This window comes from Bufo bufo, chromosome 7 (genome assembly GCF_905171765.1).
Source record: "Bufo bufo chromosome 7, aBufBuf1.1, whole genome shotgun sequence".
NCBI lineage: Eukaryota > Metazoa > Chordata > Amphibia > Anura > Bufonidae > Bufo > Bufo bufo.
In genome coordinates, this window is record NC_053395.1 from 26,233,099 (window position 1) to 26,254,321 (window position 21,223).

General features: G+C 45.2%; 1 protein-coding gene and 1 long non-coding RNA gene across 4 annotated transcripts in view; one reads left to right on the forward strand and one right to left on the reverse strand.

Moving 5' to 3' along the window:
* PRKCB (protein kinase C beta) overlaps positions 1 to 21,223 on the forward strand; it is a 148,829-nt gene that overhangs the window by 100,092 nt on the left and 27,514 nt on the right. For all 3 annotated transcript variants that reach the window (XM_040441950.1, XM_040441948.1, XM_040441949.1), the window contains 7 exons: positions 4,627 to 4,773; positions 10,311 to 10,484; positions 10,639 to 10,730; positions 15,071 to 15,133; positions 17,969 to 18,107; positions 20,646 to 20,726; positions 20,921 to 21,028. In XM_040441950.1, the coding sequence (XP_040297884.1) occupies positions 4,627 to 4,773; positions 10,311 to 10,484; positions 10,639 to 10,730; positions 15,071 to 15,133; positions 17,969 to 18,107; positions 20,646 to 20,726; positions 20,921 to 21,028 (804 nt within the window). The remainder of the gene's footprint in view (positions 1 to 4,626; positions 4,774 to 10,310; positions 10,485 to 10,638; positions 10,731 to 15,070; positions 15,134 to 17,968; positions 18,108 to 20,645; positions 20,727 to 20,920; positions 21,029 to 21,223) is intronic.
* LOC121009046 overlaps positions 1,176 to 21,223 on the reverse strand; it is a 49,492-nt gene continuing 29,444 nt past the window's right edge. Inside the window, exons 2-3 of the long non-coding RNA XR_005780671.1 lie at positions 8,242 to 8,387; positions 1,176 to 1,444 (exon numbers count right to left, since the gene is read on the reverse strand). This is a non-coding gene — a long non-coding RNA (uncharacterized LOC121009046). The remainder of the gene's footprint in view (positions 1,445 to 8,241; positions 8,388 to 21,223) is intronic.

The window sequence follows — 21,223 nt, forward strand, 5'->3', positions numbered from 1 at the left end:
GACCTTGTGGTGAAATTCAATAGCAGCTTTACTTGAATAAACGTTCATCCAAATGATTGGCAGGCTTTGTCTCGGTTCCAGCAGGCTTTAGCATAAACTGGCAGGCAAATTCAATAACTCTGCTTTCTCTCTTTCTCTGCTGTACTTACAGGCTTGCTTAAATAACTCTGCTTTCTTATGCTGCACTAAATTCTGCTTTAGTCTGGTTTCTGTACTTCTGATCTGCTCTGGTATCCTTGGATGAGGTGCCTTGGGCTGTTATTCCCCTCTTGACACTCAATAAAACTTATCTTCAGCCAATGAACTCTTCCTCTTGCTGATTTCTCTTGTGGAGGCCAAAGAACTATTCCTCTGGCCCCTATGGCTTCCAGACATCTTTCTTCATGGCCAGCAAAGCTTAGGGTGCTCCGGCTGGCATAGGCATGCCTGAACGTGCCCCAACTTGCTCCTCTCCTGTCTAGCTTAGAACTAACTGGAAGTTTCTGCCCCACCCTTCCGCCAGGAAGCAGGACTGGCCCACTTCTACCCAAAGGGGGAGAATAGAATGGTGAGTTCCATTCTCTGTAACTATAGCTCTGCCATTTGCACTGCCACCTGCTGGTGAACCAGGCACATTACATGTAGTAATAAAACAGTTGCATAACAAGATTAGGGATACACAGGGTAGAGGACCTGGACAGAAATACATAAGATGGCATTTAGGTTAGACCATTAAAGATAGTAGCAGGGTGTAGGAGTGTTAACACCACTCCGGGGTGTTACAGCATCACCTGGCATACATTACAGTGTCAGACTGTGCAGCAACACGCCCCCAGCCCGTAACACCCATCAGTAACTTAATCCACAAACTTCTAGCAGGTGCGCCGTCCGGGACTTTGCCGGCTCCGATATGCCCCCATTGTCTGAGATGACGCAACCCCTTTAACTCTGACATTGCCGTTTGGCCACTTTCAATTGAATGCAGCACTACCAGAAAGTGTGGTGCTATTCGTGAAAATAAAACATTGATGTTTTTCTCCTAAATATCCCTTTTAAGCAAAACCAGGACACCCCTTTAAATGGAACAGTGAGTGAAATACACAGCTCAAAGACAGATTCTGCTCTGCTGCATCTATTAACTTCTTCTAAAGCATAATGTGCAGAACCAGCTGGAGGTTAATTTTCTGGTCGCCATTGCTCCCTGGTTGCGTGGTGGTAGCCCTGGATCTCCAGCCTTGTGCAGCAGCAGGTATTCTTGTTGCAGATTTCCAAGTTGCTGTCAGAATTCATCACAGATGAATATTTCATTGTGGGGAAGGCGCAGCGAGGGACTCCGCTCTGCAGCTTGTCAGATCAGCCTCAGTTCTCGGTCTCTAATCCCCAGGAACATTATTTAAGCAGCAGCTCCCGGCAGAGAGGCAGTGGATGGGTGTTTGAAGTTCCTGATCCGGTCTTGATAAATAATCTAAAAAAAAAAAATTTTTTTAAAAACCCCTGAACCCTTGTTAGGCAGCTCCAGAGGCGGCCTGTGTTGAAGGGCACGCTGGCACATTCTGAGCATGGAAAGCAATTTGTCTTCATGAAACATTGTGGCGGCTTGTTACTCAGTATAAAAGCGGAACATGTCTTTTGATGGCGGATATCAAAGAGAATGGGCCGGGGATCGTTTCCACCCCAAACTTACATGAAAAGGGGAACGAGCATATTCTGAGATACGTGAAAGTTTCCTTCTTCTGGTGATGGGCAGATGAGGACAATACAGCATTCGTGCCGCTGTATGGGGTGTTGGATATGGGGATGATAAAAGGATGCAAATACAGCTACGTCAGGTTGGCGGCCTTAGGCCTCATGCACACGACCATTAAGTTTTTTGCGGTCCGCAAATTACAGAAGCCGCTCGTGTGCCTTCCGCAATTTGCAGAACGGAACAGGCGGCCCATTGTAGAAATGCCAAGAATAGGACATGTTATATATTTTTTTCCGGAGCAATGGAACGGAGCAACGGATGCAGACAGCACACTGAGTGCTGTCTGCATCTTTTGCGGCCCCATTGAAGTGAATGGGTCCGCATCCGAGCCGCAAAAACGTATTGCTATGAATGGCAGGAAGGCCCTGCCCCCATGTATTTTCCGTTCTAAGAACCTCCAGATTTTAATTTGTTTTTGTTGTTGTTAAATCGAAATGCGTCCAAAATTATTTTTGTTTCTTGACAACCGTTGGCATTCAATTTCCCGATACCAAGCTCCAAATTCTCAGCTTCTACATAGAGCTAAATGATAAAGTTCTGATTACCCGTAGCCACCACTAGAGGGAGTTTAAGAGCTTACTGCATACTGTTTATACGTTGAACTTCTCCTGAGCACCCTCTAGTGGTGGCTGCTGGTAACATAATTTATCTGTCTGTACAGGAGATTTGGAGCTTTTGTATCAGGAAAATGGAAATCCGACCAAGAAAATTATTCAGCACAGAAAGTTGGCATTCTACCGTTGGCTATGTATATACCACTGGGCACTAGAGAATATTGTGGCCATGCTGCATACTATCCTGTGCCTACCACTGGGCAGTTAGGACAAAAGCAAGCATGGATGTCTGAGATGTCACATCCTAAGAAGCAAATGTGTTGATACCCTTAAAGGGGTTGTCCCATGAAAAATATTCTGCCGTTTTCAAACCAGCACCTGGATCTGAATACTTTTGTAATTGCATATAATTAAAAATTTAGTATAGTCCCTGAGCTATTCAAATGTATATGTATAGCGCCACCTGCTGTTTTTTTTTTCTTATTTCTTTGTCCTGCTCACTGAAATAGCCGCACATGCTCAGTTCCATCCTTCAACTGCTTCCTGAGCTGTGATAGGGAGAGAGCTGCAGCAGAAAGGACACGCCCCCTGAGCTGATAGCTTGATATAAATCTAGTAGAGCAATAAATGGGCGGATCTCTGGATCCACGTGAGGTACAGGGTCGGTTCCAGCTTCGTTAGAAAGAAATTATCATGATGTCTGATTTTCATGTTTTACATTACTCATGGGACAACCCCTTTAAGCAGTATATAGCATCCCGTGCTGTGATCTCTTGCAGAATAAGGGGAATTGTCAATAATTGTAATAATTTGTTAGGCATTTAAGCGCCGTATATTGTTTGCGTGGTGTCTGACGGCGCTGGGGCTTTAAGCCGAGTCTGCAGGTGACCTTGAAAGGGGTGCAAACAGCCTTGCCATAACAAATTAGCTGGAGCTGTGACTGAGAGATTGCTCAGGAGCCTGTTATCTGCGGGAGCTGTGAGCAACAGACAAATTGAAGAGCTCCGAATCAGGCTAATGGAATTTCATGGCAGACTGAACTCTCTGCTGCTCTCTCAATATGGCAGCTTCTTGAGAAATTAAAAGAGGAATAAGCAGGAGCGCGCCATGTCCAAAAGCCCAAGCCTGCCAATTACACTACCGTACAGGCAATTAGAGCGGCACAGCAGGGGCTCCGCAACTTTGCAATGGCAGAGTGATCCGCACATGGAGGCTGACAAATGTCCTATCCGCACTCGGAGGATCTCCCTACAGCAGAGGTCGCATCAGCTGTTGCAAAACTACAGCTCCCAGCATGCCCGGACAACTTTCCTGTTGTGAATGTGTCTATGTAGTCAGGAGGAGCTGATATGGGGACTAACATAAAACACTTTGCTAGTTCTCATGGTTTATTCAATGGCCGCCCGCGGAAAGCGACAAAGTGTAACGGTTGCTTTCAGTGAATGGAAACTCTCTTGCTTACAGTCAAAGCCTAAAAAAAAAGTCCATGGGGTGGATTTATCATAGCCACGCGGTGCAGCATCTGGCAGTCCGTGCACTTAATCGGAAATCTATACATGAAAACTGGAATATGATAGAAGATGATAAATGTGTCCGGCCCCCTCCACATCCCCTTTTTAGAAAAGTGGCTAGGCTGGCGGAGTAACAGCACTGCGCAAGTGCTGTTGGAAAAGTTGCGAGTTTTTCACGCCACGAAAGTGTCGTATAATAATGATCAAGTTGGCCCTTTAGCTTACAGAGAATTCTGTATTAATACACTGTAGCAAACCCTCAGCTGTCAGGGAGGACATGGCCAGGGTTTATGCCTCTGCTTGCTATCAGTGGTGGAAACGTTCTTGTTTATGTTCAGAGATCTTGAAAACGGTGAGGAATTAACTAGGGGGGGGGGATATACCCCTGTGCACAGTACCGCTTTGACATTTTCCCCTTATTCTGTCTGTCTATCCCCTACGTCTTGCTAATACCTTCAGAATGTGTTACCAAGAAGTAGAGGACGGATGGAAAGGAGGCAGCAGGATCAGACTACATAGAGCTTGTAGTCTGTTACCGTGGAGACACACAGGCCTGCATAAGGGGCGGCATACACAAAGCAATAGAACATTTTTAATCGAGACCATTAGCAAAGCGGTTTTATTGTTTAACATGCATTCGAGCAATAAAAAGAAACTGGTTGCAAAGGTGGCCATGTGCTTCATGTTACGTCTAATGCTACAGTCGCATCCAGAGCTGAATTCTGAATTCTTCTGGCTTTCCTTTGTTGAACATAAAAACCTATGAAATGACAATAGAAAACAAAACCGTCTGTTGCACATCACTGCGAGTCACACCCTTGTTCTTTTTTTGTAGAGAGCCAAAATTGGTCCCAGCAACAAAGCAGCGGAAGATAAAGTGTCAAATCCAGTGGCCAAAATTGACAGCAATGGTAACCGAGACAGAGTGAAAGTATCCGATTTCAATTTTCTGAAGGTGCTGGGCAAAGGAAGCTTTGGGAAGGTGAGTGAGATGCAACAGAACTATGCTGTGAACGGGTACAAGACTCACGGAAATGAAAAGGTGCCAACCCTGGAAAATGATCCCCCTCTACTCGGAGCTGCTCTACGTTTTTTAATGCTTCTTCTGCCCAATGAGCATGCAGACTTGCTTTCTTTCACCTCTGAGCGTGCTCATGCTCTCTTGCGTTTGCGTCTTCCTCCTCCTCTATTTTCTTTCCTTCAAGCGCTCTCCACTCTTTTCTGATTGCACTTTTTTTTTTGTTCACTTTCTTCCTATTTTTTTGTCTGTTTTAGGCCTCATGGACACGGCCGTTGTTTTGGTCCGCATCCGAGCCGCCGTTTTGGCGGCTCGGATGCGGACCCATTCACTTCAATGGGGCCGCAAATGATGTCCGCATCCGTTGCCCCGCTAAAAAAATATAACATGTCCTATTCTTGTCCTCACTTTGCGGACAAGAATAGGCATTTATATTGAAGGCTGTCCGTGCCGTTCCGCAAATTGCAGAATGCGCACGGACGCCATCCGTGTTTTGCGGCACGCTAAACATACCACGGTCGTGTGCATGAGGCCTTATATTCCTTTCTTGCTCATTTGTTCTTTCACATTCTTTTCTGAGCACTCGTACTCTCACCTCTGAGCTCACGCTTTGTCACTTGACCCTCTGTGCCTGCACTCGTCCTGTCTGCTTTCCTTTCACGCTCTTTCCTGCACGCATGTTTCTGTTCTTGTCTCTGCTCTCTTCAGCTTTTTTATCTGTTTTCTTTTCTCTCTCTTTCCTGCACGCATGTTTCTGTTCTTGTCTCTGCTCCTTCAGCTTTTTTATCTGTTTTCTTTTCTCTCTCTTTCTTTCCTGCACGCATGTTTCTGTTCTTGTCTCTGCTCTCTTCAGCTTTTTTATCTGTTTTCTTTTCTCTCTCTTTCCTGCACGCATGTTTCTGTTCTTGTCTCTGCTCCTTCAGCTTTTTTATCTGTTTTCTTTTCTCTCTCTTTCTTTCCTGCACGCATGTTTCTGTTCTTGTTCTTGTCTGCTCTCTTGTGCTCTTTGATCAGTTTTTTTCACTCTCTTTTTCGTGAATGCATTTTTTAATTCTTTCTTTCCATTTCTTTTCTTCTCATCATCTCTCTATTCCTCTCTCGCTCTTTCTTTCCCTCTCTTGCTTGTCTACCCTCTCCTATTGTCTCTGGTCTTTTGCTCCTCATCTTTTCCGTGTTTTTTTTTATTGCCGCCATTCTTCTTGCTTGTCTATAGGCAGCTGCGGTGAAATAAAAAAGAAGAAAATAAAAACCTTTTGCTCCTTTCTGTTTGTAAGACGTTCTTCTCAGCTGCAGTCCTGTGAGAGGAGAAGGGGACGCGGCTCAGGAAATAAATATCAATATACTCTTTGGACTGTGCCGTTCACTTGACCCCTGAACACCCACTGGGGCTGGAAACACAATCCATTGAAATCCGCTGAGGTGATGAATTTAAACGGTTTCCAGCGCAGATCCCGCGTCCTTTGTAAGGAAACAAATCACTGAAGGAAGACACTGTGTGTTATTGTCCCAAAAACACCAGTAAAGGGATGCCCTTCCACCCCTCTGGAGGCTCCTGCGGTTGCTTAGACTTCAAGATAAAAGTTATTTAGTTTTACATTCCAAACTGCTCATCCAGAATCCCATGCCAGATAAGCAGCGCAGGCCCAGCGATACCGCTATTTACTCTTCCTAGTGACCCATATCTTTCCGGAAACCTATGTGACAACCGCTATGGGTACTATATACCTTAGTGACTGCAAAACACCTTCCTACGGCAGCCCAGTCTAAGCACTGCACAGGTCTCCTGTGCAGTAGAGACCAGGGGCTCTGCGCCCCCATGAGAGCCGCGCTGCTGCTCTAAGGGCCTGGACCGACGAAAGTGCTGATCCGAGTCGTTTTACCCCTTAGGTACCGCAGGCAATAGCGCCTGCGGCGTGTAAGTGGTTACAGAGGGAGCAGACTCCCTCTGTCCTCCCACTATGACCTCACAAATGAGATTGCGGGGTAAAAATGTCATTGCACACAGGCGGGGACTAGTCAAGGCCCCAGGCCTGCCTCCATCGTGTCCCAGCAGGCCGTACCTCTCAGGTGCTGCCTGCTGGTGAATGTCGGTAAAGAACTTATAGTAAAATACATTGCACTGCATGAACAGTACAATGCATTTTAGAAGCGCTCAAAAGGCTGTCTATTATGGTCCCCTTGTGTGGCTATTAAATGGTCAAAAAGTAAAAAAAAAAGAAAAAAAAATAAGTTTTATTAACTAAATAAAAAAATCCAAGTAAAAAAAAAAGAAAATACACCCTTTTTCCACTGAAAGAAGGTCCCACCCTACACAATAACTGAATTTATACTGTACGGTTGACCCTATTTAAAAAAAAGTTTATTTTTGCCACCAAAAAAAGGAATAAAAAGCGATCAAAATGATATCAATGTAAACTACAAGTCATCCCGCAGAAATCAAGCCCCTACACAGCTCCTTTAAAAAAAAATAAGGAGTTGTGGGTCTTTGAACGTGACGATGCAAAAAGATGCTCTCCTTTTTTGAGAAAAAGGGTTTTGATTGTGCAAAAGTAGTAAAACTTGGTATCGCTGTAATCGTACTGACCCAGGGAGTAAAGTAATTGCGTTATTTATGCCAAAAAAACAACACGACGTCACAAAATTTATAATGTAAAAACTCAGTTGCAGTATTGCTGTTTTTTCCCAGTTCCCTAATATATGAAAACGTCTCTTTTTGGAGGTTCACTTGATATTTTCGCCTCCTATATGCCGTCTGTGCATGAAAAGAGTTTGTGTTTGGCTTATTTAGCCCGCTACACCTGTTCTTCTAGGAAAATCCTCCTTTTATTGCCGTAAGTCTCCCTAATGAGGTGGGTACATTTACATATGTTAATTGTGTTCTGTGCTGAACCCACATCTGTTCGCATTGGGATGAGGATTTTAGATCCAAGGAAAATGAAATTAAAATTAAAATAACCCACACACACACACACACACACACACACACACACACACACACACACACACACACACACACACACACACACACACACACACACACACACGTGATGCCTCCCCCTTCCATCAGCCGTGACGATGACACCCACCTGCAAAGGGGTTAAAGAGTCCATACCGCAAAAGCTCTACTCCAGGCCGGTTGCTAGAATTGGAGCACTTTAATGTGGAAAACAAAGGCGGTGAGCGCATTCATCAACGGAGCTTGTCCTGTTTATTGCAGCCGGCGCGCACCTAATCTGCCAGCCAGGGGGAGGCGTGCAGCAGCTGGGGGAAGAATGGCCGCTCTTCCTCATATTCTCTCCTTTAATTGAGCAAACATAAAGGGAGACATTATTGCAAGGCAGCGAGAAGAGCGGGTGGCAGAACATTATAAATATGCAAATTTGTGTTTCGAGGGATGCGGGCTGCGAGGTGCGATTATCTGCTGCTTCTCACCTGGGTCCATTGTCTTGTTATATGAGAGCTCGCAGGTAGCGCGCCACCAGCCGTTCTATCATTTCCCTCCTATTCTTTTCTGACTTTGATCACCGATAACCGTCGTCTTCACAGAGACTGCAACGTCCGCTATATTTTTATGTTGGCTGGAAAAAAATTTACCACTTTTAAAGCGAAATTTTACATGAAATTTTTTCATTTGGTTTCTCCTGAGAGCTTTAATGTTATCTTCTTCTGGCTTAAGGGCTCATGCACACGACCGTGTGCCAGCCTTGCCCGTGCTGCGGACTGCAAATTGCCGTCCGCAATGAACGGGCACCTACCGCGTGCCCGCTGTCTATGGACCCATTCACTTGAATGTGGTCCGCAATCCATATTCTACAGTCCGCACAGCAAAAAAGGAGTGCATGCACAGAAAACCCAAGGAAGCACTCCATATTGCTTCATAGTCTTCCGATCCGTGCCTTCGTTCCGCACCGTATCTCCCGGATTGTGGACCCATTCAAGTGAATGGATCCCCATCCGTGATCTGGTGTGCACATGGCCTGTGCCCATATAGCGCGGACCCACTGTTTGTGGGACGCAATACAGGCACTACTGGGCAATGGCCGGGTGCATGAGCCCTTAGGGTAATGGGCAGGCTTAAAGGGAGTGTCCACCCTTAAAGGGGTTGTTCAGATATTTAATATTGATGGCCTGTCCTCAGGATAAGCCACGATTATCTGAAAAGGAGGGGTTCGACATCCCACACCCCCCAGCTGTTTCAGACTAGCTCCATTGCTCAACCCTATCCATGGTGTAGTGGACTGAGCTGGTTACCATTCACTTCCATGGGAGCAGCGCTGCAGTTACCAGTTCCGACCACTGCACAATGGACGGCGCTTTATACTTCTGCTGCTGGATAACAGCTGATTGGTGGGGGCTCGGGTTGTTGGACCCCCGCTGATCAGATATTGATGGCCTATTCTGAGGATAGGCCATCAATAGGAAAATCCTGGAGCACCCTTTAAATATCATTCTTTTTTTTAAAAATCTAAACGGGTCCACAGTCCTGTGCTGGGTAACTTCTGAATATATCTTCATACAGTAGTTGCTGGACCTCCATTTGAAGGTGGACCTGTTTCACATTTGGCCAACGTTGCTCAGTCTGATTGTTTCGATGGCATCGATCAACTTAAGATGTTTGCCCGATGTTCATTTGGGCAATTGGGGGGGGTCAGACATGATGAATTTCAACGTGCCTGATCCTTTGTTCTTAAGGGAGATGAGCCAGCGCTAGAGGTTTCTGACAGCGACGTATTCACCTTTCCCATTAAGAACGCTTGCACACTTGGCTAAACCATACATGCATGAGTGCAAGTGTTTGTCCCAACAGCTATTGCAGGTGTGTGGCCACCTCTACTGGTACAGAGCTCCAAATCCTCTGCCTAGGCATTATTTAAAATCTGGTTAGCTGCACCCACCACTAGGGGGAGCTTACTGCATACTGTTATACCTTTAGCTCCAGCTCTAAAGTGCCCTCTAGTGGTGGCTTCAGGCAGCCAACATGTTATCTGTATTTCTATGCAGGGGATTTGGAGCTCTGTATCAGAAATATAGAGTCTCCAAGTACTATAATTTAATAAGAAATGGGTTAGTGCAGAATTTTGGGCCTAAAAATGACACTTTGATAAAAGGTGGAAGTTCACTTTAAGCTTTGACAAAATAGGCCACCGACCTGTCGTTACACCCCTGAGGAATACGGCTCAGCCCAGTGACACCTGCTCCTCCACTGGGGGGCACTCTAGTCTGTGGCTGAATTAATTTTTTTAAGCTTTTGTAAATGTGGCTGGAATATTGTTTTTTCTAATGCAAGCATTTTTTTTCTCGGAAACTCGGGTAAATGGTGCATCAGGACTGCCAGATTCATATCGGAACATTTCAATTTTCTGCTTTAATGGTCCTATGAAAGCTCCATGCATTTCCATCAACTTTGCCGTGCCTTTTTTCCGTAGAAGGATGCAAAACAAATTGCGTTTTATTCTCGAAATGAAGGCTTCACTTGATAGCGTCTCCTTCTCCAATCACAGGTGATACTGGCAGAAAGGAAGGGGACCGACGAACTGTATGCAATAAAGATCCTGAAGAAAGATGTGGTGATCCAGGACGACGACGTTGAATGCACAATGGTGGAGAAGAGGGTGCTGGCCCTCGGCGGGAAGCCTCCGTTCCTCACACAGCTGCACTCGTGCTTCCAGACCATGGTAAGAGATGAACAGCTGCCATGGATGCTCCCAGCTTCACTGTATATTGATTATTACTCAGGCAGCACAATGAATGCAGCTCTGAGGGCTTGTTATATTGGGCTTTCTCTGTGCAGGTAGATTTAGCGCCTCCTGTTTCTGTCACTTTTTGCAGGACCGCCTCTATTTTGTGATGGAATATGTCAATGGAGGCGACCTCATGTACCAGATCCAACAAGTGGGGAGATTTAAGGAACCACACGCAGTGTAAGTATGTTAGTGCCTCTTCTTGAAATGTGAGGCGCCACTGAGGTATGAGGAGTCTTATGTAAGGATGAGTGAACTTTATATTTTGAAGTTCGGGTTGGGGTATATGCTGAATTGCGTTATGGATTCCGTTACCACGGACCATAACACAATTCCATGACGGAATGCCTTTAGAGGCATCACGTTATTCATTCTGTCATAATAGAAGTCTATGGGCTGCAAAACGGATCCGTCCCGTTTCCGTTATGCAGAGGAGTCCTTTCCTGCATAATGGAAACTGGACGTATCCGTTTTGCAGTCCATAGACTTCTATTATGACAGAATGAAAAACGGAATGCCTCTAAAGGCATTCCGTCATGGAATTGCGTTATGGTCCGTGGTAACGGAATCCATAACGCAATTCAGCATATACCCCAACCCGCTCGTGCTTAGTCTTATGGTGTCAAAAATGAGACGACATAAAGGTAAAAGCATGGAGGAGATGTGCAATCAGTTACCTGCAGACTTGTACCAAGTGACAGTATTGCAGCTCAGCCCCACAGCACTACTCTTCTCCACTGGCTGTGTCTGGTATTGCAGCTCAGCCCGACAGCACCGTTCTTCTCCACTGGTTGTGTCTTGTATTGCAGCTCAGCCCAACAGCACCGTTCTTCTCCACTGGTTGTGTCTTGTATTGCAGCTCAGCCCAACAGCACCTTTCTTCTCCACTGGTTGTGTCTGGTATTGCAGCTCTGCCCCACAGCACCGTTCTTCTCCACTGGTTGTGTCTGGTATTGCAGCTCAGCCCCACAGCACCGTTCTTCTCCACTGGCTGTGTCTGGTATTGCAGAACAGCCCCAAAACGTTGAGCTGCATTCCCGTACACAACCCATAAATAACAATAACAATTTTTAAGCAAGGAAGCAGCCATGTTTTTCTCCTTCATACATCCCTCCTTTAAAGGGCTCTTACAAGATAAGGCTACATTCACACGACCGTATCTGTATTGCGGATCCACAAAAAAAAAAACGGATGACGTCCGTATGGCATCTGTTTTTGTTTTTTTGTGGATCCATTGTAACAATGGCTATCCTTGTCTTCAAAACGGACAAGAATAGGACATGTTCCATCTTTCTTGGGGGTCTACGGAACGTACATACGGATGCGGATAGCACACTGTGTGCTGTCCGCATTTTTTGCAGATCCATTTAAATAAATTGGTCCGTGTAAAACAAAATACGTTTGTGTTAATGTAGCTGAAGAAAAACATGGCTTCTCTTCCAAAAACAGCACCACACCTGTCTGGTGGTTGTGTGTGGTATTGCAGCTCACCCTGGTTCTCTTCATTAGACACAACTATTGGACAGGTGCAGCGATCTTTCTGGGAGAAAGTGGCCATGACTTTCTAATCCTGGGCAAACCCCTTTAAGGTCGGTCCCTCATCCCATCTCTGAGCTGTAAGTGGAGACTAAATCAGATTCACTTAAGACTTTAAGACTGTTCTTAAAAATCCGGCTCCCCTCGCCTTGCTCGAGTGAAGGGCTGAGGAGCCACAGGGGAATATTCTGGAGGTTTTTTTTGCTGTAGAAGAAGAAAGGCAAAGTAATTGCTACAAGGGGGAAGCGAGACGACGTGGGAATTGAGACTACAGAAGTGACTGGGAAAATTATAAAATATATGGAAGTTTTTCTCTTTGTAAGTCAGGAATATTCTACGTGCTTTATGTATTATGCAGTGCGGCTCCCCAGATTTTGCTCCTAGTGTGTCACTTTGTAGATAGGAGGCTCGAGCAAGCAATCTTCATCCTAAAAAAGTACTTAAGGCAGATGGTGTCTTGTTTAAGGAACACACTAAGCAAAACTGCACCTGTTGCACCTAATGCAGGACCTGAGTGGACGGGGCATGGCCGTCTTTGTAATGTTGTCATGCTCCACCCCTCGGTGTTCCTTATTGATGGCACATCTAGCAACCGAGCAGAAAGCCAGCGAGGATGAGTCGCAGTATATCGCAGACTAGATGCAATGCAAGTCTTTACTGAGATGCGCCAGTGTAAGGGCCACAAATGGGGTCGCACAGGTACGGCACTTAATTATTACTTGCAATAGTGGCAGCTCACAGGTGGCCATGGCGGTTCTCCTTCCAAGCTATCTGCAGATCAGGGGCACACGGTTGACACGACCGGTATGGCCTCTCCACAGGCCTGCGCTGCCGAGTCTCACAAACAGCCTTCTAGTACAGGCAGAGACCTTAATCTGCTGCCTCTATCATGGGGTTTAGCATGCTAAAAACTGCTGACAGATTCCCTTTCAAAGGGAATCTGTCAGCAGTTTTGTACCTATGACACTGGCTGACCTGTTATATGTGCGCTTGGCAGCTGAAGGCATCTGTGTTGGTCCCATGTTCATATGTGCCCGCATTGCTGAGAAAAATTATGTTTTTAAAAATGCTAATGAGCCTCTGGGAGCAACAAGGGCGTTACCATTACACCTAGAGGCTCTGCTCTCTCTGCAGCTGCCACTACCTTTCCTATTTGATTGACAGGGCCAGGCGTGGTGGTGATTACACTGCCTGGCCCTGTCAATCAAAGTGCAGAGGGTGCATCAGAACATAGATGCCTTCAGCACATGTAACAGGTCTGCCAGTCTCATAGGTACAAAACTGCTGACAGATGCCCTTTAAGCTGTTAAGTTCAGTAACGTTGTGGGAGGCATTGATCTGATCATGTTCACTATGAAGGATATATCTGTGTCAGGATCGTAATGTCGGACTCCTGAATGAAAAATCTGCTTAGCCCCCCTGTGTTTTAGTAACATTATATGTTTGCTATACAAGAGTATTAGGCTGAGTTCACACGGGCGAGATTTCAGTGCGGGTGCAATACGTGAGGTGAATGCATTGCACCCGCACTGAATCCAGACCCATTCATTTCTATGGGGCTGTGCACATGAGCTGTAATTTTCACGCATCACTTATGCGTTGCGTGAAAATCGCAGCATGTTCTATATTGTGCGTTTATCACGCAACGCAGGCCCCATAGAAGTGAATGGGGCTGAGTGAAAATCGCAAGCAAGTGCGGATGCGGTGCGATTTTCAGGCACGGTTGCTAGGAGATGATCAGGATGGGGACCCGATCATTATTATTTTCCCTTATAACATGGTTATAGGGGAAAATAATAGCATTCTGAACACAGAATGCATAGTACAATAGCGCTGGAGGGGTTAAAAAATAATAAAAAATAATTTAACTCACCTTAATCCACTTGCTCGCGCAGCCGGCATCTCTTCTGTCTTCATCTGTGAGGGAAAGGACCTTTGATGACGTCACTGCGCTCATCAAATGGTCCATCACATGATCTTTTACCATAGTGATGGACCATGTGACGGACCATGTGATGACCGGAGTGACGTCACCACAGGTCCTTTTCCTGTACACAGCAAAGAAGAAGACAGAAGAGATGCCGGCTGCGCGAGCAAGTGGATTAAGGTGAGTTAAATTATTTTTTATATTTTTTTTAACCCCTACAGCGCTATTGTACTATGCATTCTGTATTAAGAATGCTATTATTTTCCCTTATAACCATGTTATAAGGGAAAATAATACAATCTACACCTAACCCAAACCCGAACTTCTGTAAAGAAGTTTGGGTTTGGGTACCAAACATGCTGATTTTTCTCACGTGCGTGCAAAACGCATTACAATGTTTTGCACTCGCGTGGAAAAATTGTGCATGTTCCCGCAACGCACCCGCACCTTTTCCCGCAACGCCTGTGTGAACCCAGCCTTAGGGTACTTTCACACTAGCGACAGGACGGATCCGACAGGCTGTTCACCCTGTCGGATCCGTCCTGCCGCTATTTCGCCGGACCGCCGCTCCGTCCCCATTGACTATAATGGGGACGGGGGCGGAGCTCCGGCACAGCATGGCAGTGCACGGCGAAAGGCCGCAGGACTAAAACTACGACATGGCCGACTTTTTAGTTTGGCGGCCTCTCACCGTGCACTGCCGTGCTGCGCCGGAGCTCCGCCCCCGTCCCTATTATAGTCAATGGGGACGGAGTGGCGGCACGGCGAAATAGCGGCAGGATGGATCAGACAGGGTGAACAGCCTGTTGGATCCGTCCTGCTGCTAGTGTGAAAATACCCCTTAGACAGGACTGACAACCCTGGTGTTTTGTTTTTTTTTTTTTGTTTTTTTTTTTCTTAATCACCAACTTTCCCAATAATTCATATTTTTTGTATTTTTTCGGTAATATTGTCTCTCAATACATGGATCCAGATTTTTTATCTGGGAGATCATTTGGCGGCTCCCCTGTGCTGGTCCCAGAATGTAATGTTCTGTTTTCCTTCTTCCTCCTTCCAGATTCTATGCAGCAGAGATCGCCGTTGGGCTGCTGTTTCTGCACACTAAAGGCATTGTATACCGGTACGTCCAGCACTTCTTATGGTAGAGGTTGTGTCATCTCTGGTCACTGACTGTCTTGCCCCCATTACCCGCCCCTGTCCCTTAGTGTGCTACTTACACCCAGGTATAGCCATGTGTCAAATTATACATACAATTACCTACACATAAAGTTAAGTAAATTTGAAAGTACATTACATTACTTATTCTGTACTGATCCTGAGTTACATCCTGTATTATACTCCAGAGCTGCACTCACTATTCTGCTGGTGCAGTCACTGTGTACATACATTACTGATCCTGTACTGATCCTGAGTTACATCCTGTATTATACTCCAGAGCTGCACTCACTATTCTGCTGGTGCAGTCACTGTGTACATACATTACATTACTTATCATGTACTGATCCTGAGTTACATCCTGTATTATACTCCAGAGCTGCACTCACTATTCTGCTGGTGCAGTCACTGTGTACATACATTACATTACTTATCATGTACTGATCCTGTATTATACTCCAGAGCTGCACTCCCTATTCTGCTGGTGGAGTCACTGTGTACAATGTGGGGCATCATAATATACAACTTGTTCATTACAGGACATCCACTGGCATTTCATTAGATGCTTGTCGTCCTCGAGAGCCGAGTATGACACCCCCACCCCCCACCCTCATCTCTGCATGCACTAATAAGACATAGGAAGGTTTCCTTGTAGATAAGGTCATGTCAGCAGTTGTGGGTCTGATCCAGCACATTAATAAATCAGGAATGCAGTCGTGATATGTAACAGGGTCCCATCTGCACAGGAGAGAGTTGGTGGGGATGAGAGAATTGCAGGCTACACACCCACTCACACCCACACGAACAACACCTCTCCGGTATTCTCCAGTCCGTCTCTTGATAGACAACTATCCATCTATACAGTTATGTAAAGGTACAGATGTAGCAGAGCAGAGTTTGCCACTTCTCATTGTGATATTACATAGTGTTGCATAGGACTTGCAAGTAAATCTGCTGCTCCAAAGAGTTAACAGACAAATTCCCCTCTGCTATATCAGTGTGTTGGATTTTGGCCTGAACGGTATATATTTGACCCGTTCCTTATGGTTTCCAGTAGTGTGGGTGCGTGACTCCAGCTCACTGTCTGAGCGTCCAATCCATTATGAAGTCACGTTCCTCCTGAAAACTGTCATTTTCAGGTCAAGGTCATACAAGGACAACGAATGGGGGGGGCTTTGTGGTTTTTTTTTTGTTTTTTATATATATATATATATATATATATATATATATATATATATATATATATATAATATATATTTATTTATTTTTTATTTAAAGAAGCAATACAGATTTTTCTCATTCTGGTCAATGAGGAGGGATCTCCGTAAGCATGCCAGGAGTAGGACCATGGATATGCTGCAGTTATGCTCTATATGAAGAAAGGGGCCGTATCTGACATGCACTGGTTATAGACAGTCCGGGGTGCTCAAGGAGATCACTTCTGCTCCTTCCCATGAAGCAATGCCATAAAGCCAGATGTATTTAACCCATTAGGGCTTCTGTTTTTGTTAATATCTCCATGCTTACTCTTGTCCCTTTTTTAAATCCAGTTCTATTTATTTCTCCATTGCCTCAATAATAGAATATAAAGGTTTGCAAAAAAAAACTAAAAACAAATTTTACCTTTTTGTGTAAACAGCTCCTGTACAGACCTATGAGTCTCCATGGTTACAGACTACAGACAACCCCCTTGTGTAGTCTGATCCTGCAGTCATACTTCACTTCATCTGTCCTCTACTTCTTGCATATCTAAGGAGTATCACTGCAAGATCGGACTGCACAATGTTTGTAGTTTGTAACCATGGAGACACACGAGTGCATAGAAGCTGTGTGCTCAACAGTAAAAGATTTTTTAATTAAGACTATTGCAAAAATGACTTCACTCTTACGGCTCATGCACACGGCCGTGTTTTGCGGTCCGCATCCACAAAACACGGATCCTGGTCGAGTACACGCCCCCATTTTTTTAAAATCTTCTGTAAAAATCTCCTATCCTTGTCGGCAATTTTTTTTTTGCGGGGCCGCAGAACAGTTATTCAGATGTGGACAGCACACGGGGTGCTGTCTGCATCTTTTGCGGCCTTGTTGAGATGAACGGGTCCGCGTCCGATCTGCGTTTTCTGCGGACAGAAACTACAGCCCTGTGAATCAGCCCTTAATTTAGGATTCATTGGTGCATTAAATAGAGTTTCAAAAGTGTATACCCCGATTTAAAAAAGGGCACAAGCTCTACATTGGTAATACAACCATCCAAACACGTGAATGGCCCCCATGTAACCCTTCTGTTCTGTCTTCTAGTAATCCCGTCCTTTATGAAACCTGCCCACCATCATACCGCTAGGGGGGAATTCATCCTAAGGGGAGTCAGTTTTGCTTGAGTCGGGGTTGGAGTACTCAATGCCACATTCATCAAATGGTGTATTTTGTTTGATAAATTTGTCTTATGCTTAATCCTAACACTTTTGACTAGAAAAGCTACTCCAGTTTCCTTCTCCATCCTGCTACTGGAGTGAGATTGCAACTTTTTAAAAAGTCTCAATGATAAATCTGGAGTGAAACTCATTAACCTAGCTAAGCACGCCAAATTTTCCAGACAGATTTCAAAACTGGAGTGAGTGATATAAAACTGCAAAATTTTTGCGCACGTGAATGCAAAAAGCCACAAAAGCCCTATTTTGTGACTTTTTGAAGCCAGAATTCTGGAGTGGAGGTACGATAAATCTGCCCCAAAGTCTGTAGCTCCTGGTTGTCCCCACCACCCCTCTTGTCTGTGCTGACGTATAATATTCTCTGTTCGCAGGGACCTGAAGCTGGACAATGTCATGCTCGACTCAGAAGGACACATCAAGATTGCGGACTTTGGAATGTGTAAAGAGAATATATGGGATGGGGTGACGACAAAAACCTTCTGTGGCACTCCGGACTACATAGCTCCAGAGGTATATACCGTAGGACCATGCCCTTTGCTTATCATATCTACAGTATTTTCACGGATTGCTGAGCATTGCACTCATTTTGAGCTAAAAATAATTTTTTCTATCGGTCTTTATTAAAAATGTGGAGCCCTTTTTTCTGTACAGAGCGGAGATGCTCTAGTAGCAGCCTCTGGATTCTTCTCTCTTTTCCGTCAGTTGGGGAGCTGACGGGCTCCTTATCTCTGCTCTTTGACCTTATAAACACTCATTATAGCTCCGTTCTGATCTCACTAATAAGAATGTGGCTTAGTATGACCTTATTAGTAGTTTAGCGAAGAGGTTTATTAGATGACCAGTCACACAGTTAGAAAAACCGTTAACCCTTTGTGACAGAACGGCTCAATATATTTAATAAAGACCAATTGAAATTAAGATTTTTAGCCAAAAATGAGTAAAATGTACCGTAATCATAAACAAAAATGGCCTCCGAAGGTGTACATAGCCTTTAAGGACCCCATCGATGGCAGATTGTCAGGATTTTACCCAACAGTCGGGGGCCATGTAAATCCACCTTTACAAATAGCGACAACTGCCAGAGTGATTGATCATTCAGATGCTTATTCCTGATCAGTGTAAAGCTGTCTCCATAAAATGCTTGCATCTTTTATAGGAGCATAAAAATTAACATTTGTGTAAATGGGATGGGGCAGAAATAATAATTCACTGTAACATGTAAGTGAAGATAATGGAGCATTGGTGATGATATATCACTGATCAGCACTGTGTAAAAGGACCCATAGGGAGAAATCTGCTGCCTTCTTGGGCGCTGTACTTTTAAAAGCTGCGTTCCAAGCTGTTGTCCCCCAAGGCAGGTCCTGTTGACAGAACTGTCACATATGATTTCACCCAGATAGATGTGGGGTGTGTGTGTGTGTGTGTGTATATATAATATATTCCTGCTACAGGTTATCCTTGTCACTGGAGGAGGATAACCGTTAGAACCCAAAAATGTGTGTCTTGTGTCCTCCCTTTGAATGAAGTGCTGGTCAGGCATGCACACTGCTGCTCCATTCAAACTCTAGGACTGCTGAGATAGCCAAGCGCCACACTCTGCTACGCCGTCAGTCCCATAGACATTGAATCGGGCAGGAGCACGCATACTCAACCACTGCTGCATTCAAATAGGTGACATGGCACCCTCTATCTTGTGATCTAACTGCTATCCCCCTATGTTACCCGAACACCCCATCAATGTATAATGAAATGTTCTATAACTTTCCAATAGACTTTGTTTTAAATTCCTTTACCGTTTCTCTGCTTGCTGTTAGTGAATGAGAACACTTCTGTGCATCCAGAGGTCAGAATCCCTACAGGCCCAGAGAGTCCTCTGTGAACTCCAGATTCCGGGCTGGTACATTTACCTGCACTGATACATTGTAGCAAATTGCTGAAATATGTGGCTCGCAGGGGAATGTCTAGGCTTGATACAATTGTAACAAACATCTCACCGATCTTCCCGCCACTGCCTTTGTAATGCTAGGCTGGGTTCCTGCTGCTCTCCGCTTCCTGATTGGGCTTGTCACAGGGGAAATGGCTGATAATGCCCGCTCGGCCAATCACTGGACGCAGCAGAGACTCACCTCAGCCATGACAGGCTGAGCCAGTGGCGTACATAGAGACGTAAGGGCCCCATAGCAAGGATCAAACCAGGCCCCCCACACAGGACAGAAGGGTTTTCCGCCTGAACCCCTTTTAATGACCTTTGGGCCATTTTTTCCACTGCCTCATTTGCTAAAAGTTGTTCCTTTAGATGGTGGAGTCCTGACCAAGTTTTCACCTCCAGTAGAAGAGGGGATGATCCCAACTAAGACTAGGCCCTCTCGCCCTGGGCCCCAAAGCAGTCGCATTGTCTGACGCTATGGTAGTTACGCCCCTGGGCTGAGCAGATATTTCCAGCCTTTTCCGGTGCGTCGAGCCGACCCAGGAAATAGGCTCTAGGAAAATAAGCATATTTGTTCTAATTCCGGGATGCCCAACCTGCGGCCCTCCGGCTGTTGCAAAACTACAAATCCCAACCTGCTCTGATAGCTGGGGCCGGGGGGCCGGCATGCCACCATAACCCTTCCCCAGTGTGTTTTAAGCTTATTTGCCCCGCGGGGAACAAAACTCATAATATTCCATCCATAGTGGATCAATAGAAGGCCATTGACTGGGATGACGGCTGGATTGAGTCCTCCAGCATAAAAGGCGCGTATGGACAGTGCTAATGTGTGAGATGGAAAATCCAGTGCATGCAGTGACCTTACATGTGCAAATGTCCTAAACGTGGGGGCTAAAGGCTGTCATTTGTGTTTGCAAGTGAAATTTAAAGGGGATGGGGGGACATAAGAATCGAAAACAATTGCTGCTTTTTTCCACAAACAGCTCCACTCGTGTTTAACCCCATATGTCTGGAGGACAGCAGCCCTAGTTTTAGAATTCTTTCTTTAACATGGTATTTCTTTACAAGGCTTTTTATGTTTTATGAGATTAGTTGTTAACACTTTTATGTTTGGGTTACAGATCATTGCTTACCAACCATACGGGAAGTCTGTGGACTGGTGGGCCTTTGGTATCCTGCTCTACGAGATGCTGGCCGGGCAGGTCCTCACAGTTTCATACACCATTTCCCTCTCTCTGTGTATATTCCATCTTTACTATATACACTTGTCAGTGTATCTCGTCAGTGTCTTCTTGCTCCTCCACTTCATCAGTCCCACCTGGTCCCATCTGTAAGACGTAGTTACTTCTGTCTTGTATTGTAGTGACTGCATCCTGTTCTCTTCTCTTTATTACAGGCTCCATTTGAAGGTGAAGATGAGGATGAACTATTCCAGTCCATTATGGAGCACAATGTAGCGTATCCCAAATCTATGTCCAAGGAAGCTGTGGCTATATGCAAAGGGGTATCTATCCAAAATGTCTGCTTCATATGTATCCCATGTACATGATTTAATTATAACTTATAGAAAAATGTCTAGACTCTACCCCCTCTTTACCTCTTTGCAACTTTTCCCTTCTTCCTCTAATCTCCACCTCCTCTCTCTGTTCCCCACTCTCTCTCTCTCTCTCTCTCTCTCTCTCTCTCTCTCTCTCTCTCT